Source organism: Glycine max, chromosome 11, assembly GCF_000004515.6.
Source record: "Glycine max cultivar Williams 82 chromosome 11, Glycine_max_v4.0, whole genome shotgun sequence".
NCBI classification, from domain to species: domain Eukaryota; kingdom Viridiplantae; phylum Streptophyta; class Magnoliopsida; order Fabales; family Fabaceae; genus Glycine; species Glycine max.
In genome coordinates this window covers 39,488,095-39,511,672 of record NC_038247.2, presented here as the reverse complement: position 1 = coordinate 39,511,672, position 23,578 = coordinate 39,488,095, and the positions used below count along the sequence as shown (strand labels likewise).

The following is a 23,578-nucleotide window of genomic DNA, read 5'->3' as shown; positions in this document are numbered from 1 at the left end:
TCTTGAATTATCTATTTGGACAGTTTGGGAAGACTTATTTCTATAGTTGATTCATACGTATAGGTAAATTTTCTTTTCTAAGATTTGAAGAAATTTTGGTATAATGCATTTCACTTTGCTCTTCGGGTGCATACTTGACTGTAGTGGATGTGGCACATGTCACTGCTTTCATGTTGTGTTCCCGGAGATCAATAAATGTTGTTGAAATTTTGTCAAATCTAAGAAAAGAAAAGAAACCTTTACATATGAATCTACTATAAAAATGTTTTCCTTAATGGGATAGGACCACACCTTTAATGAAAAAAGTGAGGTTATCATGCATGACAGATAACTTAATGAAGTGTGACAACAAAGGGGAAACATGGATCAAAGTTGGATGAAAGCATTACGTATCAGTGAAGAATATTAGACTAAGGTTGAACAATTCTTATAATTTACTTAACATAATGCACAAAGTTTGGGGGAAAAATTTTTCTATCCATGTGTTAAATGTGTAAACGGAAGATGCCACTCAGTGAATGAAATAAGATCACATCTTATATGTCACGAGATCGTTCCGAATTACACAAAATGAATATGGCATGGGGAACTGCCAACAATTTGTCGCACTAAGCCAATTGATGAAGACATCGGAGATCGTATAGAAGACATTATTTGTGATCTTGGACAAGACTGTTTTTATCAAGCACATGCACCTTTGTATGAGAAAATAGAAAGTGATTCAAAGAAGCCATTGTATGAGGGATGCACAAGTTTTAATTACAAGGTTGTCAGTGGTGTTAGCTTTGGTGAACTTGAAGGTAAGATTTGGGTGGAGTGACAAAAGCTTCACTGAATTCCTTGTGTTATTGAAGAAGATGCTTCCAGAAGAAAACACATTGTCGAAAAATCAGTACGAGACGAAGAAGATTTTATGTCCTGTGGGAATGGAGTTCAAGAAAATCCATGCATGCCTTAGTGATTGCATATTGTACAAAAATTAGTTTGCAGAAATGCGTAAGTGCCCCACATGTGGGGTATCACGGTACAAAGTCAAGGATGACGAATGCAGTGATGATGCAACCACAAACAATAGTCGTCCAACAAAAGTGTGCTGGTATCTTCTAATAATATCAAGGTTTAATCGATTTTTTGCTGATCAAAATGATGTAAAAAATCTTACATGCATCCAGATGGTAGAAAAAATGATAAATTGCTCCGACATCCGATCGATTCTCTATAATGAAAGACGATTGATCGTTCGGTGAGTACTCATCAATGAAAATTAAGTATAATAATGAATATTATCAACAATTTTTTAAGTTTATTGGAAGATATCAGTTAGTATTTAATATGTTTTTGAGCTATGGAAATAAATTAATATTTATATGTAATATAGAGAAAGAAAGAAATTAATAATGCACTTGTGTTTTTTGAAAATATTAATTACGTGTTGCCTCAATCACCTTATAATTAATATGTTTCATTTTATTGTTAAAACTTCAAATAAAATATGTTAATTGTTTTATAATTAATGTTTTATTTTTTAAAAGGATAGTTAATGTGTTATAAAAATAGTCTACATGGAACTAACAAAGCATTAAAAAAATATTCACCAACAATAGTAATAGAAATTAAACAACAGATAAATTAAAAGATAAAGATAGTCGTGATAATCGTTTCCTTACTTTATGTTGAGTTTATACAATTTAAGAAAAGTTTTATTTAAAGCTTAATTTGTATACTTGTGGGAGGAGAATTTTTTTTCTTTTCCAAACAAAAAAAATAACTTCAAAACTTAGATATGTCTTTTTTTTTAAAAAAAAAAATCACTGTTGTTTTTCATCTGTTAATTAATATTTTACAATCAAAGTAGCTACTCAATACTAATAAAAAGAATTTATGGTTTGACTTACTTCTCTTTTTCCTGCATGATATCTCCGATGAGAAGATGCCTATACATTCTAGGAAGGAAATAGGCATGAAAATAAAATTTGAACTCCTAAATACTAGTCTAATCCCGTATTGAGTTAGATGAAGAAAATCCATTTGATCGAAGTTGGGGTTAAGAATTGGATTTTCCCCAACTTGAAAAAGTGGGATTAGCATCAGGTATGTATCTCCCAGTCCGTGTACCCGTTCACTAAGTAAATATAATTCTATTCATTATATAGATGTTCTGTAATTGTTAATTATTTAATTTTATTTTTTTATAATTATTTAAAATAATTATTTTAATAAATAAATAAATAAATAATGTTAAAATTATAAAACTAATTATAAGAAAATAAAAAATTATAGATCTAACTCTTAAATATTTAAGTTATTTTTTTATTAAATTTTATATATATATATATATATATATATATATATATATATATATATATATATATATATATATATATATATATATATATATCGATGGAATTAAAATATAATTATATATCGATCGAATTAAAATATAATTAGTAACCTTAATCAATTTCGGTGAATAAAAATAACTTAATAAATGATTTTTTAGAAAGATATCATTTATTTAAAGTATATGAATAAATAATTTTTTTAAAAAATACGATATAGATGACTTGTGAGTTTCTTTGAATTCGATAAAACTCAACGGGAATGAAACTTTGTTTCATTTTTTCACCCTTGCCTATACGAAAATAATCCTTTTTTCTTCTTTTGCTTTTGTTTCGGTTAAAAAACACTGTTAGTAGGGGAGACAAAAGAAATACAATTTTTATGTAGCGAGTGCTGCTAGGATTTGTAAAGGGAGGGGAACCAATTTTGTCAAAAGACTTCATGTTTCCATACATTTCAATACCTTATTGATGTTTTAATAAAAATCTTTCTTTGCTGATGATAATCAAGCACATAAATATCCACATAGAAGCAAGCTGTCTTGCTGCTATAATTGAAGATTGCAGAGTTATGAGCAGAAATCCTGGATCAATTGGTCTGAATTTCAGACATATAGAAGGCAACAGAGCAGCACACAACACATTGTCTTGCTTCTTTGTCCTCTAATTTTCATGCACATAGTTCATAGTTTTTTCACCAACACTATCTCGAAGAGCAAATGAATGAAAGGAACACGTATTGAATCCCACTTAATGGTTTTACTCGCAAAGCTAGTCGGAGTCGCCATTTATGATTGCTACAATACGGTGGTGGCTCAAGCTTTCTCAGGAGTGAAACGTGAAAGAAGAAGGAAACGGAACGGAGATGGATTAATAAAACGGTAAGTTCAAGGGTTTTAATTTCCACCGTAGATTAGATTTAATATAAAGGCAACGGGTCAGATTTGTTGAACAGGTCCTCTTCTGACAGGAAGGATCCCGACCCAGTTAAAATAGTGATTAAGATTAGGGTATAGTTGCTTTGCTTGGTTTCTTCTCAAAATAGGGGGCGGTTCGGGTAGTGACCCGTCTGGACTGGTAACCAAACCAAATTAAATTTGCACGTCTCTCGTCAGAAGCATCCATTCCGTTTCCACCACACCACACTGTTACTCTTCTTCAATCCTTACTACAGTAGTATCTTTTATTGGATTTATCTCACTCGCTCACTGGCTTTGCATCTTCTCTTGCCCAACTCCTCCAGGCCTTTCCGCTTACTCGCTGGCTGGTACTCACTTTGTATTATTTGTTTCTTTTCTTAAATAAATGCTTTCAATCACAATATCTTTCGATCTGATGCTTTCAACTACATTATTCCACTCGCCTCGATGGGGACCCCGGACCCAGCAATAGCATTGTATCCGAATTCGTCGTCTTCTTAAATTCAGTTCTAACATCACACTTTTCATATATCTTGGATTCCAATTTTTTACTTATCACAAACATTAGTGCTTTGCAAACTGAAATTCTCTACTTTCGTCCTCCCCCTTTGCATGCGTATTATGGATATCTGTTTTTATGTCTGTTTTGTGCTGGCAGACTTCATTGATTTGTTTTGGATTACAGGAACTGATGGGGAAGAAAGTCAGAAAGAAGACTCGAGGTTCTGCCAAGGAGAAGGGGGTTGCTACCCATTTGCCTATCAAGGTTATTGAGTCATCCAACCCGACTGTTGAGTCTGTTGATGAGGTTGCAAAAGAGACTAATTCTTGCCCTCATCTTGTAAAAGGTGTTAATTTTGACAGATTGTCCACTAAGATTGGTTCTTCTGGATCCGTTAGGTGTGAAGATTGTAGGGAAGGTGCGAATGATAGAAGGAGTGGTAAAGGAAAAGGTAAACATGAGAAGAAGAAAGGTGGCGCATCATTAGATTCAAAATCTGAGTCAAAATCTATATGGGTTTGTTTGGAGTGTGGTCGATATACCTGTGGAGGCGTGGGGCTACCAATAACCCCTCACTGCCATGTGGTAGGGCATGCGAGGAAAAATCGGCACCCTTTGGTAGTTCATTTTGATAAGCCCCAATTGTGTTGGTGTTTTCCTTGCAACATGCTTGTTCAAGTTGATAAATTTGAAAAAACTGATGAATCGTGTCATCTTCTATCTGATGTTGTGAAATTGTTGAAAGGACGATCACAAGAAAAATCTTCAGTGGATATTGAGGATGTCTCCGTTGGGGATGACAGTATTACTTCAGAAATTAAGTCAAGAGCTCTGTTTGCAAATGATTCATATGGACAAGCTGGTTATGTAGTTAGAGGTATGATTAATCTTGGGAATACTTGCTTCTTCAATTCAATTATGCAAAATCTGCTAGCTATGAATAGATTGCGGGACGACTTTCTAAAGTTAGATGCTCCTGTTGGGCCACTTATTAGTTCCTTGAAGAAGCTTTTCACTGAAACAAACCCCGAATCAGGATTGAAAAATGTTATAAATCCTAGATCTTTTTTTGGCTGTGTATGTTCTAAGTCTCCCCAATTTCGAGGATATCAGCAGCATGACAGTCACGAATTGCTCCGTTGTTTACTGGATGGGTTAAGTACTGAAGAACTAGCTGGAAGGAAACAGAGTGGTTCTCCCAAGGGAGATGGGACCTCTTCCAATACTTTAGTTGATGCTTTATTCGGGGGTCAGATATCTAGTACTGTATGTTGCATAGAGTGTGGGCATTTCTCAACAGTGTATGAACCTTTCTTAGATCTTTCAGTGCCAGTTCCTACTAAGAAACCTCCACCTTGCAAGGCCCAACAAGTACCACGGACCAAAAAAGCTAAACTTCCACCAAAAAAAGGTGGAAAAACTCGAGTCAGAGTTAACAGGGACACTTATCCCTTACCGGTTCAAACTCAATCAAACCAATTATCCAGCTCAGAATCATCTTGCCCTGATCAGTCTGTTATATCAGTTGCTGGAGAGATGGGGACTTGTTCTGCTGATTCTACATTATTAGGTTCTGAAGAAATAAAAAGTGTAGCTGATAAAGAGGACTTGTCTTCACCTAATTTGGTTACTCCTGGAGAGTCTCAACATATGCAAGTGCTTGACAATGGTGCAATCAAAACATCAGACGGATTTTCATGGTTGGATTATGTGGAAGCTGGAACTAATGAATGTGATTTCATTTCCCAAAAGGAGGATGCCCCAGAGGTACAGGGTACTGAGAGCAAAGATGAATGTTTAAATGAATTGCATGGACAGGCCATCTGTGAATCTAGTGGTCTTGTTTGTTTCCTTAAGGAGGATGAAAACCTAAGTCCCAAATTTTCTTCAGCAAATGGGTGGGAAGACAAGGTTCCATTACAAGTTCAAGGTTCAGAAGTGCTGTTACTTCCATACAAAGAAGAAAGTTCCTCTGCTGCTGAGATCATTGGAGGGGATGGTGAGGCCTCCTCATCTGTTTTGGGTGGTGGTCAAGAAGAAGTGGAGTTTGATGGCTTTGGTGACTTATTCAATGAGCCTGAAGTTGTTGCTGGGCCTGCTCCTAGACCATCTTCATGTAGAGAGGTTATGGAAGCTGGTTTTATCATAAGCAACAGTGAGTCTGATCCAGATGAAGTAGATGATACAGATTCTCCTGTCTCTGTAGAGAGTTGCTTGGCACATTTTATAAAACCCGAGCTTCTCTTGGATGAAAATGCTTGGCATTGTGAGAACTGTTCAAAATTTCTCCAACATCAAAAGATGGAAGAGAAAAAGCATGCAAGAGCTGTATCTGATGGAAATGAAACTGGAATTTATGATGAACCATGGCATGCAGTTAACTCTTGTTCTGTTAAAGTCAGAACCAATGGAAATGGGGACATAAAGAATGACACAAACGTAGAAAATTTGGTTGCATGTGATAAACACAACACAAAGCTTGAAAATGGTCAAAGAGATGAGCTTAGTTTAATTGTTAATGAAAGGGATAGCGGATCATCTGAAATGGAAGACACACATATTGATGAATTACAGTCTTCAAGTTTTCGTAATACTTGCAATGAAGAAAGCTGTAGTCATTTAGCTGCTGATTCTTGTGTTATTGAAAATGTCCAAAGAAGAGATTCTCCGATGATAGGTAATGATAACAATGACTCAGAAGAAGAGGCTGGCTCCAAAAGCGTGAAAGTGAAGAGGGATGCAACTAAGAGGGTCCTCATTTATAAAGCTCCTCCTGTCTTGACCATTCATTTGAAGAGATTCAGCCAAGATGCCCGTGGTCGCTTAAGTAAATTAAATGGCCATGTCAATTTCAGAGAAACGATGGATATTAGACCCTATATTGATCCCAGGTAATTTGCCACTTTGTTAGATCCTGTCAGAAGTTTGAACAATCTATAAAGCATAGACACCCCTTCCCAATATCAGCCTGTCGGACACTATTTAGACACAACAACAACAACAACAACGCCTTATCCCACTAGGTGGGGTCGGCTACATGGATCAACTTCCGCCATAATGTTCTATCAAGTACCATACTTCTATCCAAATCATTAAGTTCGAGATCCTTTTTGATAACCTCTCTTATAGTCTTTTTGGGTCTTCCTCTGCCTCGAATTGTTTGTCTTCTCTCCATCTGGTCTACTCTCCTCACTACAGAGTCTACCGGTCTTCTCTCTACATGCCCAAACCACCTAAGTCTATTTTCCACCATCTTCTCTACAATAGGCGCTACTCCAACCCTCTCTCTAATAGCTTCGTTTCTAATTTTATCCTGCCGAGTCTTACCACACATCCACCGCAACATCCTCATCTCCGCTACACCTACTTTATTCTCATGTTGACTCTTGAACAATTTAGACACGCCTTGAACAATTTATTTTTGGCTCAGTTGCCTCTTGAACACTGGCCAAGAGAGTGAGCCGACATCTATTATTGGCTAGACACTTATCATTCACTCCTATCATAAAGAAAATATTTTTTTTAAAAAAAAGTCAACTAATATTAATATTATAAATATTAGAAAAAATTTAAAAACTGAAATCATTTAAAATGTTATGAAGCACAGAACCCGTTCTTCCATTGAATGCAAACACCTTTGCACACAAAATCCTGTTTTTGTTATGTTTGTCAGTTGCTGCTCTACTCCAGTGTGTTGACGGGTCAGTCACCATGGCTTTTGTTGTTGCCAGCTGCACCTTGGACATCTGTAGTTGTTGGTGATGCTCCTCCAGCATCGTGGTTGCTGGGCATCTATGTTTTCATCCACCATCTATGTTTTTGTCCTTGTTTTCATCCTTGTCTAATGTAGTTTTCATCCATCTTAAGTACTCGGCTCCATTTAAGGCTATGACACTGATTAAGAAATATTCAATTGATACAAATTTAGACAAAAATACAGTTTTCACTTTTGTCATGAACTATCTTACTATCTACCAATTATAAATACATTATGCTTTCCACTAACTTAATTTTATGAGTGATGTCTCTTTTTAATCCAAGTACTAATTTATCTTCATAATCATATTTATGGGTATTGTTGGAAAAAATAGCTTAAAAAGCTTAAAAATACTATTACTTGGAACAAAATCAAAATTGTAAAGGAGAGTATTAATTTTGTGATGGTCATTTTCATATGAAAATTATAAAGCTTTAAAACTGTTTTTAGAAGGTAAATATATAAATCGTAATTCTCAATTTAGATTTTTGTCGTGTATATATATATATATATACATAGTCCTAGTGTCTTATATTTTAAACATTAGCTGTGTCTATGTCGGAGGTTGGTGTTTTATAGATGCTTCTGCATGCTTGCTTTTATTTCATTTTATATTTTCCCTATTATATTCAATTTAGCTTCTTATTTTTTCAAGTGTTAAGGATTGTCTTTTTAATTTCTCACAAGAAATATTTTGGACATAATTTCACTTCATTGCAATTGCAAACAGTTTGGATTCGTAAATGCAGTCTTGATTGTAGATGTTTAGTTTTTCTTTTCTTTTCTTTAGTACTTCATTGATATACTGGCATGTAATTCACTCCCAATTATATCCAAGCAGGTGCATAAATGAAGAGAAGTATGAATACCACTTGGTTGGCTTAGTGGAGCACTCCGGAACTATGAGAGGGGGTCACTATGTTGCGTATGTGAGAGGGGGCCAGAGGAACAGTGGGAAGGGTGGTGATAAAGAGAATGAGGGTTCCACATGGTATCAGGCAAGTGATGCATATGTGCGTGAAGTTTCCCTTGATGAAGTTCTTCGCTGTGAGGCATACATTTTATTCTACGAAAAAATTTGACTGGAACGTCTACTTTATACGTATTTTTATTCGAGGTATATATAACGGTTTACTAAATTTGAGAGGAAGGGAGATAAATCATTGCGGGTGAGTGTAAAAATTACCTGTATACCATTTTTTCGACATGTGATGAGGTGTTGAATGTACAATGCGATGCCATACAGTCAAAAGTCAATTTTTTCTTTTGGTGCTAACTGTCAAAGCAAATTTCAGCTCTTTCTATTTTCTTTTTTTATAGCAAATTTTAGTTATTCCAGCGGTTTAAAATAGTGAACCCATTCTCTGGTATTCTGTTCAACTTCAAGTTCATTGTAAAAATGGTTATATTTTAATTTAGTAAGTGATATTATTTAAGTGATAAATTTATTTGAGACCTTGTAGTTCGCATATAAAAACAGAATTTGACTTTTTTAATATGGCAATATTTGAGTTATGGGTTTTTGTCCCTAATCACCCTACCTGGTTTAGGGATTTTGGGGGTTCAAGTGAGTTAGTAGACGTGGCACACACGTGTAATCCTAGTCAAATAAAGATTACAGGTGACACCACATATCACATATATGTGTGGTCGATTAGTGATCACATAAATAATAATAGATTCTAACTAATGATAGAGGTATCAAATAAGATTTTAAATTAGGGACTTGTCATGAAACAAAAATTTATTAAGGATTAAATGTCAAAAATAAGTATATCTGGAATTAAAAATATATTTAAATTTATTTTATTTATATTTTCATATAAATATCTTGTAACAATGACTTACATGAGGGATTCTAGGTGATGTGCATAGGTTTGGATACCTTTGTGCCCTACCGACAAATATATTTTCATTTTGCTGATTAAAAAAGAAAAGGACGTTCATAAATTATAATAGAGAGATAGGTCTCCCAACAATCTTTTATACGATATCTTAATTTAAAAGAACATAATCAAGTATTAGAATTGGTTGATTTATCATATTGTTAGTATAATAAATCCATAAAGCTTTATACTATATATATATAGTATTTTTTTATAAAATATTAATGTTCGAGGGTATAGTTATCGTCCTTCGTCCTTAATTAATAAAAGCGAATTAGTTAAGAGAATTAGAGAAACACATGGAGGTTGAATTGATAGGAAAAAGACAAATAATTTGCAAATTAACATGGTGCGAACTGGGAATAACAAAAAAAACACATCACCTATATCATTATCTCTGTAAAAATAAGATAATTATTCATTTATTGGGATTGGGGATGAGACCGGATATTTATATCTAATTTTTTGTTAAAATAAATGTAAGTATGAATACTATAATATCCATATGGTCCCACACATGTATATCATATATATTAAATATTAATGTAATTAAAATATTTTTCTTAAGTAAATAATTATATTATACATATATTTGCTTATAAGAAAAATAATTATATTTTTCTAATTTTAAGACCAACAGTAGCAATAGTAAATCTTAATTCAACATATTTTATATTAATTAAATTTGTTTTACATTCTATTTAAAAATATTAAATTATTATTTAATTTTATATATAAATTTATGAATTTATTCACAAGTTCTTTTAAGATTAATTTTAAAGTGTGAACTGATATTTTGTGTGTTGTTTGATATTTCAAATTAGTAATATAAATTTATATTTATTTAATTATTTATCTTTATAAATATTGGATGATTATATTTATAATATTATTTATTTATGACTTAATCTTGGATGAATTAATGTTTTTAATACTACATATGATCTTATATATAAAAAACAAAATGTAATATTTTTTCAGTCCTATATAATTATAAGAAAAATAAGTTTATTTTATTGTTATCTTTTACCCCTAAATTATTATAAGATCTATTTGAGTGAGGTCTAATCAAAATAAATTACTTTCATTCAACATTTATAATTTAATAAATTAATTTTTTAACTTTTAAATACTAGTAGTTTTTTCAAACATAATCTATATGTGTTGATTCTTTTAATGTCAGTGGATATGAGGTCAAATATAAATATTTTATTTTTAATGTAGGCATGAGAATGAATATTATAAAATCTTATCCATTGTGATCGCTAGTTCGCACTAAGACTGGCTTTAAATTTTATAATCAATCTAAGTGTTACTTGTCTGCCGTCAAATTAAAGTTCCAACCAACATCACAATGTTGTATTTAAATTTCTTTTAAAGGAAGAATCATTGCTTTAGTTTGTCTTTCAAATATTACTTTGTTATTTAAAGTCGTCATCACTAACTACTAACTTGGGTAGTTGGGTCCTTAAAGAAAATGAACAATTGAAAAGATCCAGCAGGTGCTCTGGCTAGCACCAATGATGTTTATCAATTTATTGGTAAAGTATGTTTTTGACTGATCATATAAGTTTAGTTTCATTTAATCTTTATTTAAAATTTTGATGTTAATTTTAGTTTTTATATTTAATCGTGTCGCATTTTTTGAACTTTTATATATTTATGAAGATTAATTAGAAAAATGAAAAGAAAAAAAAAAGAAAAATTGTATTATATTTACAATAGCTAATGACATATTTTAACTTCAACCTATTATTTTGTTGATAGTTGCTTGTTTCGTTTACATGAGATCTGAACTAGTATCGCATATTGTGTTGAGTCATGAATTATCATTTTTTTAATGTGATTTAACTATTAATATAGATAAATATTTTTTCTATAATAATTTGGCAAGTTTCAATAAAAAGATAATAGATTGCAGAAAAATATTAGTGTCAATGTGATTGATTCAAAAAGAGATTTTAAAATAATTGTACAAAAATTTTCACGTAAAATCAATGCTGCCGTGGTGGGTGCAGAGAAGAAAGAAAATACAGTAGTGTATGATTTAAAGATACGTTTTATTCTCCTCTCGAACAAACATACAGAAAATGAAATGCTTTCATATTGTTACAACAAATTAACATACACTGTTTTACACGTGCAAGATGGATCACACAATATGTTTTATTTTTTATTAAATTATTTAATGCATTTTAGTGGCAAACTTGCAAGGGTAATTTTTGGTGGATATATTTTAGTAGAAAGCCATAATGACGGACTGCACAGCATGAATGGGTTTGACAGTGTATGAGCTAAATCCTGCCATTTTGATGACATATTCCCACTCTTTGAGTGTGCGCTCTTTGCCGAAGTTAGTGTGCGCCATCATTACCATGTCCAGCATCAATCCCACATCCTTCAATCCGTCATGCTTCCCTCCTTCTCCTTCTCCTTCTCCTTCAATCACCGCCTCCACAATAATAACCCTTCCGTTTTCCTTTGAATTTGATATGGCTTCCCTACACTTCTTTAAGATTTGGATGCACTCTTCGTCTGACCAATCGTGCAAAACCCACTGCATGCAAGCAAAATCAAATTGATTTTATTTAAAGTGCACAAATGAGTTTATATATATATATATATACTGTACGTACCATAAGAAAAGCAGCATCAGCTTTAGGAACACTTAGAAACATGTCGCCTGACACGTGTTGGACGCCATCGCCATCGCCATCGCAGAGGGCAATGACATGAGGAAGATCAAAATTGATGGGTCGAATGGAAGGGCAAGCCTTAGCCAGGATGCGCATGGCGGTGCCGTTGCCCCCACCGACATCCACCAAGGACTTGAGGCCATGAAATGCCTCGCTGCAACTTTGAATGATGATAGGCATAACAAGCTTAGCATCACATGCCATTGCTTCGTTGATGAGGTTGCTGTGATCGAGATTTGCGGCAGCATAGCGCCACACGTCTTCACCGTGAGCCTTTGCAAATGAGGGGTTGCCATTGGCCATGACGCGAGCACTCAGACTGTGCCAAGGTGCCAGCATTACAGGACTACTCTCCAGCAAGAGAAAACTAGCCATGCTGTGTTCGCCGTTTCTCATCAATCGACGAGACAGAGCTGATTGAGAATAGCCCCTGCTGCACCCGTCGCCTTTGAATATCTTTCTTTGCACCAGGAACCTCATGATGCGCTTCAGATGTGAAGTATCACACCCTAAACTTGATGATATCTCCGATAGTGTCATGGGACTTCCATGCTTCTCTATGGCTTCAGCTATGCCAAGCTCAATCGCACATTTTATCACTGCCAGTTCCACAAACCCAAATATGTACTTCCAGATATCCATTTGGGCCTCTTCTTCTTCTTCTTCCTCCTCCTTCTCCCACCTTGTCGACGACATCTCCTCTCTTTCTATTTCTCCCATCTCCTCTCTTAACTCTAGCTGTGCATGTATAATAACCTTGAAGCTTTAAACCTTCATTTATAGATGTTGCTGCTAAAATGTGGCACTCATTAATTCCACTACAGTTATTTTAATCTCTAGTGCAATGCACGCCTGGCGCGCACATATCCCTATTATTATTTTCTTGACAGTGAAGTATCAAATTAATCTGGGAAAATTAAAAAATTGTGCACGAGTAGAACATGGGAGTTTTCTATTGCCCATGACATTAACTATTTTTTTAGTTTCTTTATTAGAATTAGCATGGGTCATTTAAATTTCAAAAAGAAAAATAATTCTTGAACATCCTTGTACCAGGTAGGTGTAGACACTTTAAGTGAGATAAAAAAAAAAAAAGAAATAAATAATTTATTTGATTGATAATAAAGGATGATATGAAAAAAGAGAAAAAAAAATATAAGAGATGTTTGAAATTTATATCACCCTTTGGAAAGCACTATTTGGTACAAATTCGTGCGCATACTACAACGTAAAAGTAATATAATCACCATAATTTCTAGAAAAAGTTGAATTTTATTTTTTAATATATATATACATATTAAATATATAATATGAGATGAATTATATTTAAATAATAGACGACGTAGATGCTCTTTAAAGATGCATTTAAATAAAGTCCCGACATAGATGCTCTTTAAAGAAATAATACTTTTTTTGGCTGCATTTAAATAAAGTAATACTATGACATATGGTTTTTTATTGATTGCATCGGCTTGAAAGATTCACCTAATCATGCCGAAGATTTGCCATGAGCCCATGACTATCGTGAAAAAAAATGTGAGTGACGCGCGCGCTTGAATTCACAATCTTAAATGAAAGATTTTTTGTGTACTTGAGAGTGGGTTTTAAATATATATAATAATTATATTTGCATTTAAAAATTATATACTTCCTTTTAGGAGAAAATGGACGAATAAAAAAAGAATTTTTTTTTTTTTAAATGAGGGATATATATAGTGAATAATCAATGTATTTATTGTTATAAAAATAAACTTTTAAAATTATAATCCTGATTCCTTGTACATTACAGTTTAATAAGAGAGAAAAAAAATGCACAAAGGAGAATTTTGGTATGAAAGAAATTTTTTCATATTAAAAAAAATATGATTTTTGGATATGAAAAAGAATTATTTGTTTGATCATAAATATTGTTAAAAAGTATTTATATAAGGTTTTAAAAATTAAAGAATTATATGATATTTTTTATTAATTATTTTAATTATTTATTATATTATATAATCTAATAAGAGTAATATGATATAGTTTTATTATAGTAAAAAAAATTAACAAAAAATATTGAGTAATAAAATTTGATGATTTAATTTATTTATATTTTTTTATTTTAAGTAAGATTTTATTAATTTAAATTTTGAATATTTTTCTGAAGTAACAATTATTAAAATTGTTAGCATTATTTATAACAGTGTAATAACTTGTATCTTGTATTGCTTTGTCCATTAACAAATTAAAGTTCCAACTAATGTTATTGTATTAACAATTTAAAATAATTTCTCAAAAAAATCTAAAAGAAATAATACTTTTAAATATAACCAAGGCCCGCTAATAAAATTAACAAATGAAAAAGCACTCACCATTCAATTTTAATGGCAGGCAATATTCTTAGAATGAATAATGTGATAGGTTTAACTCAACTCCAGAAGGACTTTGATTATTTCCAACACACCCCCTCACGCCAAGCACTTCCTGGGCTCGGGGCGTGAACAACAAATGGTGGGTGTTTGTCACCACAAAGCAAGGATTAGCGGAAACATGATCCCAGGATTAGCAGAAGCGTGATCCCAGGATCAGAACTAACTCTGATACCATCTTAGAATGAATAATGTGAGAGGCCTAACTCAACCCAAAAGCTAGCTCAAGGGGTGAGGGTTGCCCCTCACTTATATATTCTAAAGTGAGGTTCCTTTTACCCGATGTGAGACTTGAATTATTTCCAACAAATATATACACGAAACGATTTGCCACCTATTATTATTTAGAATGAGATGAGCGCTAGCTTGATTGATTTCCTTATGTTTGAGCTGAGATATATGGTGTGGACAGTGAAGCTGGTGAAGAACACAATAAAACATATGCAATATGCTTGTGATGGCTCATAATTAATCCCCCATGAAGTTTCAAGAGTTGCATTAGTTTCTTCTTCTTTCTCTCCATCTTTTTAATCTTTCGAGGAACAAAAATATGTCATTGAGGGATACAAAAATTTTATTTAGTGGGATAAAAAAAAATTATAATCTTTTTACACTACTAGAAAAGCACTTATCTACGACGTGCATTTTAAGACGATTTTGCAGAACCGTCTTAGAATATAAAACGGTGTCAATTTTGTAATTACGGGAATAAAACTTATTTTTTACGTCACACATTCTAAGAATGTCACTGATGATGTGTTTATTTGTTTCAATTGGTTGGTTTTGATCTGCTGGATGAACCTTTTTTATTTATTTTTATGTGGTACGGCAACACCCTATATTCTATGTTGAAAAGTGTTTTGAAGGTAACTTCTAAACCCTTCTTAGAAGGCAATAATTAATTGTAGTAACTTGTAGATTATGGTAGCAGTGGTATTGGTGGTGACTGATGAGTGTTCCATACTTGTGGTCCTTGACTGAGTTGCATTGCAAGACTTGATTTTTAGGTGCTGCCCAATTGGGCTGGTCCATGTACATTGGGGTGAAAAGCTACAGGTCTTAGAATACATTGAACGTTGAATCCTAACTTGAATGGACTCCCGTCAGGCTACAAGAACAAACAATTTTCCCTTATTTATATTACTAGTAATCAGCCTTTTAGGTTGTTTGGTGAAAAGCAGGGCTAAAGTGCCAAATCCCATTCATCAGTGTAGCATATGCTATATAGCCTTTTACATGCTCAATAAATATGTGCCTTATCATACTTATGTGAATTTAAATAGTGCAACACCAATTACCACATGACCTATGGCACCACCCAACACAAGTCACTATATGATTATTATGATGCAGTAGTAGTTTCATGAACACACACTAACTTGCCAATGTTGTAGCTGAGGAGCCTTCTGCTGCTGATGTCACAACTATGGGCTTGTACATAGTTGGTGAGGAGTGTACACGGCTAGTGGCCTTGGGAAAGGTATTTGATACTACCGTTGCGATACACAATGTCCCTTACACAGATGATGTGGTGAGGGTTAGTGTTGTAACTTTTTACGACGGTGACGCGCGAGTACCATTTCCAATGTCAGAGATTCAATATGCCAGGGAGGCCGTTAACACATTCATTGGATGATCGACACATCTTGTGAAACCTATCTCTAATGTAAATAAATTGATTTTCCCTCTGCTTGTTTTTGTTGAAGTTGACATTGTTAATACCTGCTTCATAACATAAATGTAATTGTTATTTTCATTAACCATATAGGATTCACACCCTAATGTGCCAAAGTCGGTGGGAAGTGTTGAAAGGTGCAATACAGGTGCTGTAGAGGATCCATTGGGAGAATTGATGAAGATATTGTATGACATGTACCAGAAACCAATTCAACTGCCATGGGATGGGACGAAATTCGGGCTTCCAAATGTACAAGCAAGCTTTTTCATCACACATGTAGATGTGGCTGAAATAATATCAGGTGACAAGTGTTTGAACATATATATACTACAACTGTGGATGATGTAAGTAAATTGAATTACAAGGTTTCATTTTTAAGATTACCTCATAATGAATATTGTTTCAATGTAATAGCTAAACAATATTGATTTGCTTGTGTTCGAAATAGGTTTATGGATGGTTGCGGTAGAAGCAGAGGTCATGGTTCAGTGTATGTTTTGCTTGAGCCTCAGTCTATACATAATGCTAAGGATAGACGTCAATAATGTCAACATTACATTGAAACATGGGTCAAGGAGTCACAACGACAACTGTACTAAGCTGAAAGTAATAGACGAAAATGTAATAGATCAATTACCTATATGACGATACGCACACGACACACCGAGTAGTGTGACTAGGGAGGCAGGAGAGTGATTGAGTGAGACCGCGAGAGAACTAGGCAGCAATGGTTCAGAAGCTTAAAGCTAGGGTGTACCAGGCGCGCGGGAGGAGGTCGGGATAAAAAAGGCAATGCTTTTATAAGTAAAACCATGTTCATTTTCAATACATAAATATTTCCACCGACACACATCCTAAGACGATTTCATATAACCGTCTTAGAAGTTCAGTCTGAAAAAAACTATTTTCATTTTCCTAATTACAAAAATATCACTATGTCATATTCTAAATAGTTTTGAATGAAAATTCATAATAATATTACATTTAGTAAAGCAAAAAAGATATAATAGTTGAAAAAGCACGTGAATATTAAAGTAATTTATAAAACAACAATTTAACTAGTAAAAAAAAATTAAAAGATGCATGTCAATTCTTAATTTTTGCTAGTTCATGCTAAGTGTCTATTTTTTTTTATAACAATTAAATACAATATCATAGAATTTATAACACTCAGATATATATCTTATTTAACCTACATCCCTTCTATTCATGCTAAGTGTCTTTGCACTAAAATCTGGATCGAATATTGTGGATAAAAGCATGTAGCCATATACATTATAAAATAAGTTTTTTTTATCAAACAATAGTAAAGCTAACTTTTCATATTGTAAAAAGAAATTAAAAACTAGGTAAAAATACTTATCAAACATATTCTATGAAATATTCTTTAATTAGTTGTTTTTTATATATATCCAGACCGGGGGATCATGTAGTATGTTTTATAGGGGTATTCTTTAATTAAGTTGATTTTTTAATTTATCATGCATATATAGGTTGGTTTTAAAATTTTAATTTTATCTTATCCAATCCAATTTAAAGCGATTTAGATTGGATTGATTTTTTGTTTTAATCTTAAATTATTATTTTTAAAATATTAAATAAAAGATAAAATACATAATAAATATAATGAAAATAATTTAAAATATCAAATATTTTATTGATATGTCATTATTTAACTAATAATAATAATAAAATTAGGCATCTTAACTCAAATAATTAGTTAAAAACATATCTTTAATTAAATATATTTTGCATAAATGGGTATAAGTTCGTTTAGATTAGATTGAATTGATCTTTAAAATCAAATTTGAAATTCGATCTGATCCAATAAAAAAAATTAATTTTCCAAAATTTTTATTTATTTCATTTTTCAAATTTTTGGATGATTTTTGCAGTTTACATTGGATTGAAATTTGGATCGATTTATCATCACACTTTAAAAAAAGTCAGCTAGGTGGTTGTACATTGAGGGCAAGGGGTAGGGCCATACAAATGGCAGATTCTAAAGTTCGGCCAATAAAGGATAATTAATTAGCGAAGGATTGATTGTACGTAACAAAAAAAAAATGGACTGGCCAAGGAAAGGGATATGGAAGGACGGAGGATGTATTATAGGAGTTCGAGAAGGCATCACGAATGACTAAGATTCTTTACAGGGAACTGAACTAGAAGACACAATTGCAAGAGAAAATTTACAGGACAAAAGCAGCATCTTTGTAAGCCCCGTTCTTTCTCAAACCAAACTAATTAAATATATATAAATATTCCAGAACTTTGTTTATTTGCATAAGCTTGGTGCTTAATTATAGAAGTTCCGTTGTTTCATTCGTTAGGGGTGAAAAATAAAATGCAATTTGAAGCATCAATCTTACATAAGAATATTCTATGCTACCCGAAATTGCCATTGAAATGTTTGTTGGTGTTTACACCCTATTATACAAGAACCATATCTAATTATATAGTTGATAGGCTCCTCCAGCCACATTGAGTTAGCAGCAAGATATATCCCAATTCCCAAGTGAACTAGTAAGCTAATTAAAGCCTTGAGAATAGAAATAGTGGGATGAGTTTATCATTTTGTTCACTGATGACAGCAAAGCCTTGTTCCATGATCAATACTGGGAGCAATAGGAAACCATGTTGTGGTCGTAGAAGATTTGGTGTTATAATTAGGTCGGAAGTAAATGTGGCTCCCAAACAAAGAGGAATTCTCCGATTGTCAAAACAAGGAGTTCCTCTTGCTGTACAAGAGGTTGTTCACAGGTAGTCTCAGATCATTAGTCCTTGTAGCAAGCTTAAGCCACTGTTTAAGCCCATTTTTCTTAATGATGCCTATGAAATGTGCAGAAATATTTGCGCGGAATATGCCAAGACCTTTTATCTAGGTACGTAGCTACAAAGCAAATCCACTATTTTCTTAATTTGTGTTACTGCTATTTGGCTGACACAACCCATTAATTCTAAATTAACAAGAAACTTGCTTATGACAGAAGAAAGACAGAAAGCTATATGTGCAATTTATGGTAAATTAATATATAACACTAGAATTGCAAACAATTAGATCATGAGGTAGCTTTGTATAGTACGTGAAACCTTTACTGAAATACTAGCTTCTCTTCAGTTTGGTGCAGGAGGATGGATGGACTTGTTGATGATCCTAACGCGGTGTATATGAGCTCTGCTATTCTTGATAGGTGGGAAGATAGATTGCACGACATTTTTAATGGACAACCCTATGATATGCTTGATGCTGCTCTTACTGATATCGTCTCCAAGTTTCCCTTGGATATTAAGGTCATTACTTATTACCACCAGAATTATTTATTTATCTGGATCAGAATCGGCTAGCTTAATGAAGTACTTACTCTTGTCTTTCATTAATTACAACCTTTCAGGGACATGATACAAAACATGAGAATGGATACGAGGAAAGCCCAATACAACAATTTTCAAGAGTTATATCTTTACTGCTACTATGTGGCGGGAACTGTGGGCTTAATGACTGTTCCGATAATGGGCATTGCCCAGGAGTCTGTCATCCCAATTCAAAGTGTATATGATGTTGCACTATATCTGGGTGTAGGAAATCAACTCACAAACATTCTTAGAGATGTGGGGGAGGAGTAAGTTCGTTTTCTTCACTTTATATATTAATTGACTCCTCTTCTACTTACTATATATGTATATATATATATATATATATATATATATGACCATACTCTTTTAATTAATTAGTGCATTAAGAGATAGAGTGTACCTTCCCCAAGACGAACTAGCCCAATTTGAATTATGTGACAAGGATGTTTTTTCAAGAAAGGTCAGTGAAAAATGGAGAAACTTTATGAAATATCAGATTTCAAGGACAAGATTCTACTTCAACCGGGCAGAAGAAGGAGTTTCTCAGCTCCAAAAAGCCAGTCGTTGGCCAGTACGTAGATTTTGGAATTTACAGAACATAACCCACATATTTTATTGGTTTCCTAAAAACTTTTTTTCATCCAATAAATGAAATTGATAATCTACTGCTATACGTGATTGTCATGTTAATAGTAATAATAGCATAGACAAATTAGAATTGGCACATGATCTTCACTCATTAGTTTGATCTATATATAGAAGTAAGTTATGATTCATCAAATTTAATCCCCGACGTTAGAATAAAGGCGTTGGATCAAATGATTAATTAAGATTGCCATGCATATGCAGTTGCTATGTTAGTGTTAAGAGAAATATATAAGGATCATTTCATGCTACACTGGTCACTTGCAGAGGTTAACACTTTTGTTTGTATGTTTGCAGGTTTGGTCATCATTAATATTGTATCGTAAGATCTTGGATGCAATTGAAGACAACGATTACGACAATTTGACTAAACGAGCCTGTGTGGGATGTGCCAAGAAATTTTTGACATTGCCCCTAACTTACACTAGATCTCTCTCAAATCCCAAAATGAAACTTGGTCCTTCTTTAACGAGGCCTATCTAGCTAGCAAACTAGTCCAATGAAATACATACATTGGCTTCCTAGTACAGATGATAGGCCTTTTCTCCCAAGATAATATGAATACTTCTGCTTGGTTTTGGTTTTCGGAGAAAGGAGAAAGTCCCGGAGGAAAACCCCTAGAATCTTACTAGCTACTTGTTGATTCTTGTGTCATTTCTTTGGGGTTAAAAAATTGTGCAAATTAGTGTACCCGAAAAGATAAAAATTCCGAATGTGCATTTCATTTCTTTCTCTTTAATTAACCCCACTCTCCCTAGTCCCTATACCTTAAGAAAGGGTCCTTAATTTTGAACCAATGTGTGTGTATATATAGATGCGGAGAGAGATATTAATTAGAATAATTTCATTGGAAAAGTATTCATGTAAGAAATTATAAGTATTATGATATGAGAGACATAAAGAAAAATTATGGGTGTTTGTTAGATGTATGAAAAATATGGATATTTATATATTATTACTCAATTTCATTATATACAGTATTAGAAAATAAAGTTTTAACATCAATTATTAAAGACTTTCAACATCGGTTATTAACCCATGTTGAAAGTAATACTGTTAACATCAGTTCTCCAAAATCGATGTTAACATAAAAATAGTAACATTGGTGTTTTAAAAAAGTAATGTTATATAATAAGAATTATAAAAAAAAAGTTAAATATATTCACATCAGTAAAAATTGATGTTGTATGTATATATTAACATCAATTTTTGTAAAAATTAATGTTGGTTGTCAACCAACAACATCGATTTTTACTAAAAATCGATGTTGTTTGACAACCAACATTGGTTTTTGGTAAAAATTGATGTTGTATGTTCAACAACAACATCGGTGTTATAGAAACCAATGTTGTGAGTGCAACTTAACATCGATTTTAGCAAAAATTGATATTGTTTGTAAACATCAACATCGATTTTTACTAAAAATCGATGTTGCTTTTTGGATTTTTTTAATATGTTGTTTGTTTTTTTAGTTACCCCAAATTAACCTCCAAATTTAAAAGTAGAATCACAACAGACAATTTTCAATTTGTTTTTAGACAGTTTTTAGCAGAAATTCCATAAAAATTGAATATTTACTATGAATTAGAAGAATATTTAATGTGCATATAACATGAATTGTAAAACATGTAAATCAACTAAACTACAATTCCAAAATTACTTAAACACTAATTGTCATTTTTAACATTCAAATAGTAGCTTGCCCACCGAATGCGAAGCACCTTCAATCTCTTTGGTTCCAATGGTCTAGCATCATTGAAATATTGCATGATATTATAAAACATAAGTTAATAATATATAATATCAATTACAACAAAATGAAATATGTTTGAATTAAACTATTATCATTTTCCAATTATTATTGAAACTTCCTAAGATTATAGTTGACATCCAGTGCATAACGTAATACCCGCACTCAGAGCTTCCTTTTTGTCTATTACACTAAATACATTATGAAATTTAGATATTCAATGTTAAGTACAAATTAGTCTACACAGTATTAAAATATAACTATAAGTATTGTTTAAATGACTTACTTTAACAACAATCCACCTACAGCAACCTTGGATTTACTTAGTGGAGTATCGTCAAATCCTTTCAAAGAATACAGACATGGATGCGTATTGTACAATTAAAATATTGATGTTCCTGACTAATGCTAATGTAAATGTATTGAAAAATATAATTGGCCTATTAATAATTTCTTTAAGGTAATTGTCAGACCTATTATGCAACGAACAAAACCAGATGACAACATTTTCCTTAGGCAAAATGACGACCATTTGCCAATGTGCTTTGCAATGGAGAACAATATAAGTTATTATACTATTATACATTATTTAAATTCATTTGTTCAGTTTAACTTACCCATTCAAGTAGGATCCTAGGTACACATCCCTCTTTGAATTTTGCATCTTGTGCTTAATATAACTTTCTAATTCAAATTGCGATTGTCCAGATCTCTGTATGGACTTGCAGAAAAAAAGAATCTCAACAAATCAAATATTGTTGGAATTAACCACTAAGCCTAACAAAAAAAATATTGTTATATTAAAAATCAAAACAGAATAAAACAAATATTTTACAAACTTAATATAAGTAATATATTTTATAAATTTTAAATTATAAAATAAATTTTTACTAACAAGTGAAACATATGATCATATAAATGTGAGATTGTCTGAGGCAAAACATCTACTTCAATCCTTAGCCATTTGAACAATTCCTTCCATACTAAATGAGCAAAAGAACATAGAAGGAACAAATGATTAATGTCTTCCTTAACTTGCTTACAAAAGGGACACGATACCTCTAGATTTGGGATATTTACATAGTGGTTGATATCTAGCACAAGGTGACAATCCTTTACCATTTTAACCAAAATATTGAGCCCCTCCTCAACCAACCCCCCATGACTACAGGCACTAAAAAACACTAAGACATGTCACATGGTTTGGTCTCAACTCAGCCTTCTCCATGCATTCAAAAAGTCTCTAGAGCTTCCATCCCCATCCCATTCATTGCAAACCAAAGATAGTTGAAGTCCATGATACCAAATTCTTCCTTTGATCAAGTATTTATTGGAAGAATCTACTCACACTAGCTATATGAATCCACACTTGGCAATGCGTATATCAAAGGCATTGGAGCCTATTTTCTCAGCATAACCGTGAACTAATTGACATATTGTGAAACTTGATATACCCAATATTTGCAATAGCCAAAAAAATTGTCAAAAGATCATCTTCAGTAGGTTCCATACCATCAACTTCAAGAGTGACATACTAAGTGTAACTATGCAATGGTCATTAATTAGCATTTGTCAAGGTGTATATTGCATTTCATTCACAATATTTTCTTTCATAGCAAAATGGATTTAATTAAAAAAAA

General features: G+C 32.7%; 3 protein-coding genes across 3 annotated transcripts; 2 read left to right on the top strand and 1 right to left on the bottom strand.

Annotated features, from left to right (window-relative positions):
- The first annotated feature begins 2,776 nt into the window (after nt 1-2,776).
- Nucleotides 2,777-8,786, top strand: LOC100776156 (ubiquitin carboxyl-terminal hydrolase 2). The gene is made up of 3 exons (XM_006591368.4): nt 2,777-3,606; nt 3,945-6,652; nt 8,360-8,786. Exons 2-3 carry the CDS (start codon nt 3,951-3,953, stop codon nt 8,598-8,600), a joined length of 2,943 nt encoding a protein of 980 aa, XP_006591431.1. The 5' UTR covers nt 2,777-3,606; nt 3,945-3,950; the 3' UTR covers nt 8,601-8,786.
- A 2,664-nt stretch (nt 8,787-11,450) lies between these two features.
- On the bottom strand, nt 11,451-12,846 carry LOC100782951 ((RS)-norcoclaurine 6-O-methyltransferase-like). The gene is made up of 2 exons (NM_001317539.2): nt 12,041-12,846; nt 11,451-11,961 (listed from the first exon to the last, which is right to left on the bottom strand). The coding sequence occupies exons 1-2, from the start codon at nt 12,818-12,820 to the stop codon at nt 11,641-11,643; spliced, it is 1,101 nt and encodes a 366-aa protein (NP_001304468.2). The 5' UTR covers nt 12,821-12,846; the 3' UTR covers nt 11,451-11,640.
- A 6,141-nt stretch (nt 12,847-18,987) lies between these two features.
- On the top strand, nt 18,988-21,004 carry LOC100776690 (phytoene synthase 2, chloroplastic). Its single transcript, XM_041006970.1, has 5 exons — nt 18,988-19,071; nt 19,308-19,475; nt 19,569-19,809; nt 19,922-20,114; nt 20,486-21,004. Exons 1-5 carry the CDS (start codon nt 19,026-19,028, stop codon nt 20,669-20,671), a joined length of 834 nt encoding a protein of 277 aa, XP_040862904.1. The 5' UTR covers nt 18,988-19,025; the 3' UTR covers nt 20,672-21,004.
- The last annotated feature ends 2,574 nt before the right edge of the window (nt 21,005-23,578 follow it).

What these genes read in the sequence shown, in the direction of transcription:
- LOC100776156 (XM_006591368.4), top strand. Translation starts at nt 3,951, where the DNA reads ATGGGGAAGAAAGTCAGAAAGAAGACTCGAGGTTCTGCCAAGGAGAAG. An exon ending in AGACCCTATATTGATCCCAG is followed by an intron (nt 6,653 to 8,359) that starts GTAATTTGCCAC and finishes ATATCCAAGCAG; the next exon opens with GTGCATAAATGAAGAGAAGT.
- LOC100782951 (NM_001317539.2), bottom strand. Translation starts at nt 12,820, where the DNA reads ATGGGAGAAATAGAAAGAGAGGAGATGTCGTCGACAAGGTGGGAGAAG. An exon ending in CTGATGCTGCTTTTCTTATG is followed by an intron (nt 11,962 to 12,040) that starts GTACGTACAGTA and finishes GCTTGCATGCAG; the next exon opens with TGGGTTTTGCACGATTGGTC.
- LOC100776690 (XM_041006970.1), top strand. Translation starts at nt 19,026, where the DNA reads ATGTGCAGAAATATTTGCGCGGAATATGCCAAGACCTTTTATCTAG. An exon ending in CTCCAAGTTTCCCTTGGATA is followed by an intron (nt 19,476 to 19,568) that starts TTAAGGTCATTA and finishes TCTTTCATTAAT; the next exon opens with TACAACCTTTCAGGGACATG. An exon ending in AAAAAGCCAGTCGTTGGCCA is followed by an intron (nt 20,115 to 20,485) that starts GTACGTAGATTT and finishes GTATGTTTGCAG; the next exon opens with GTTTGGTCATCATTAATATT.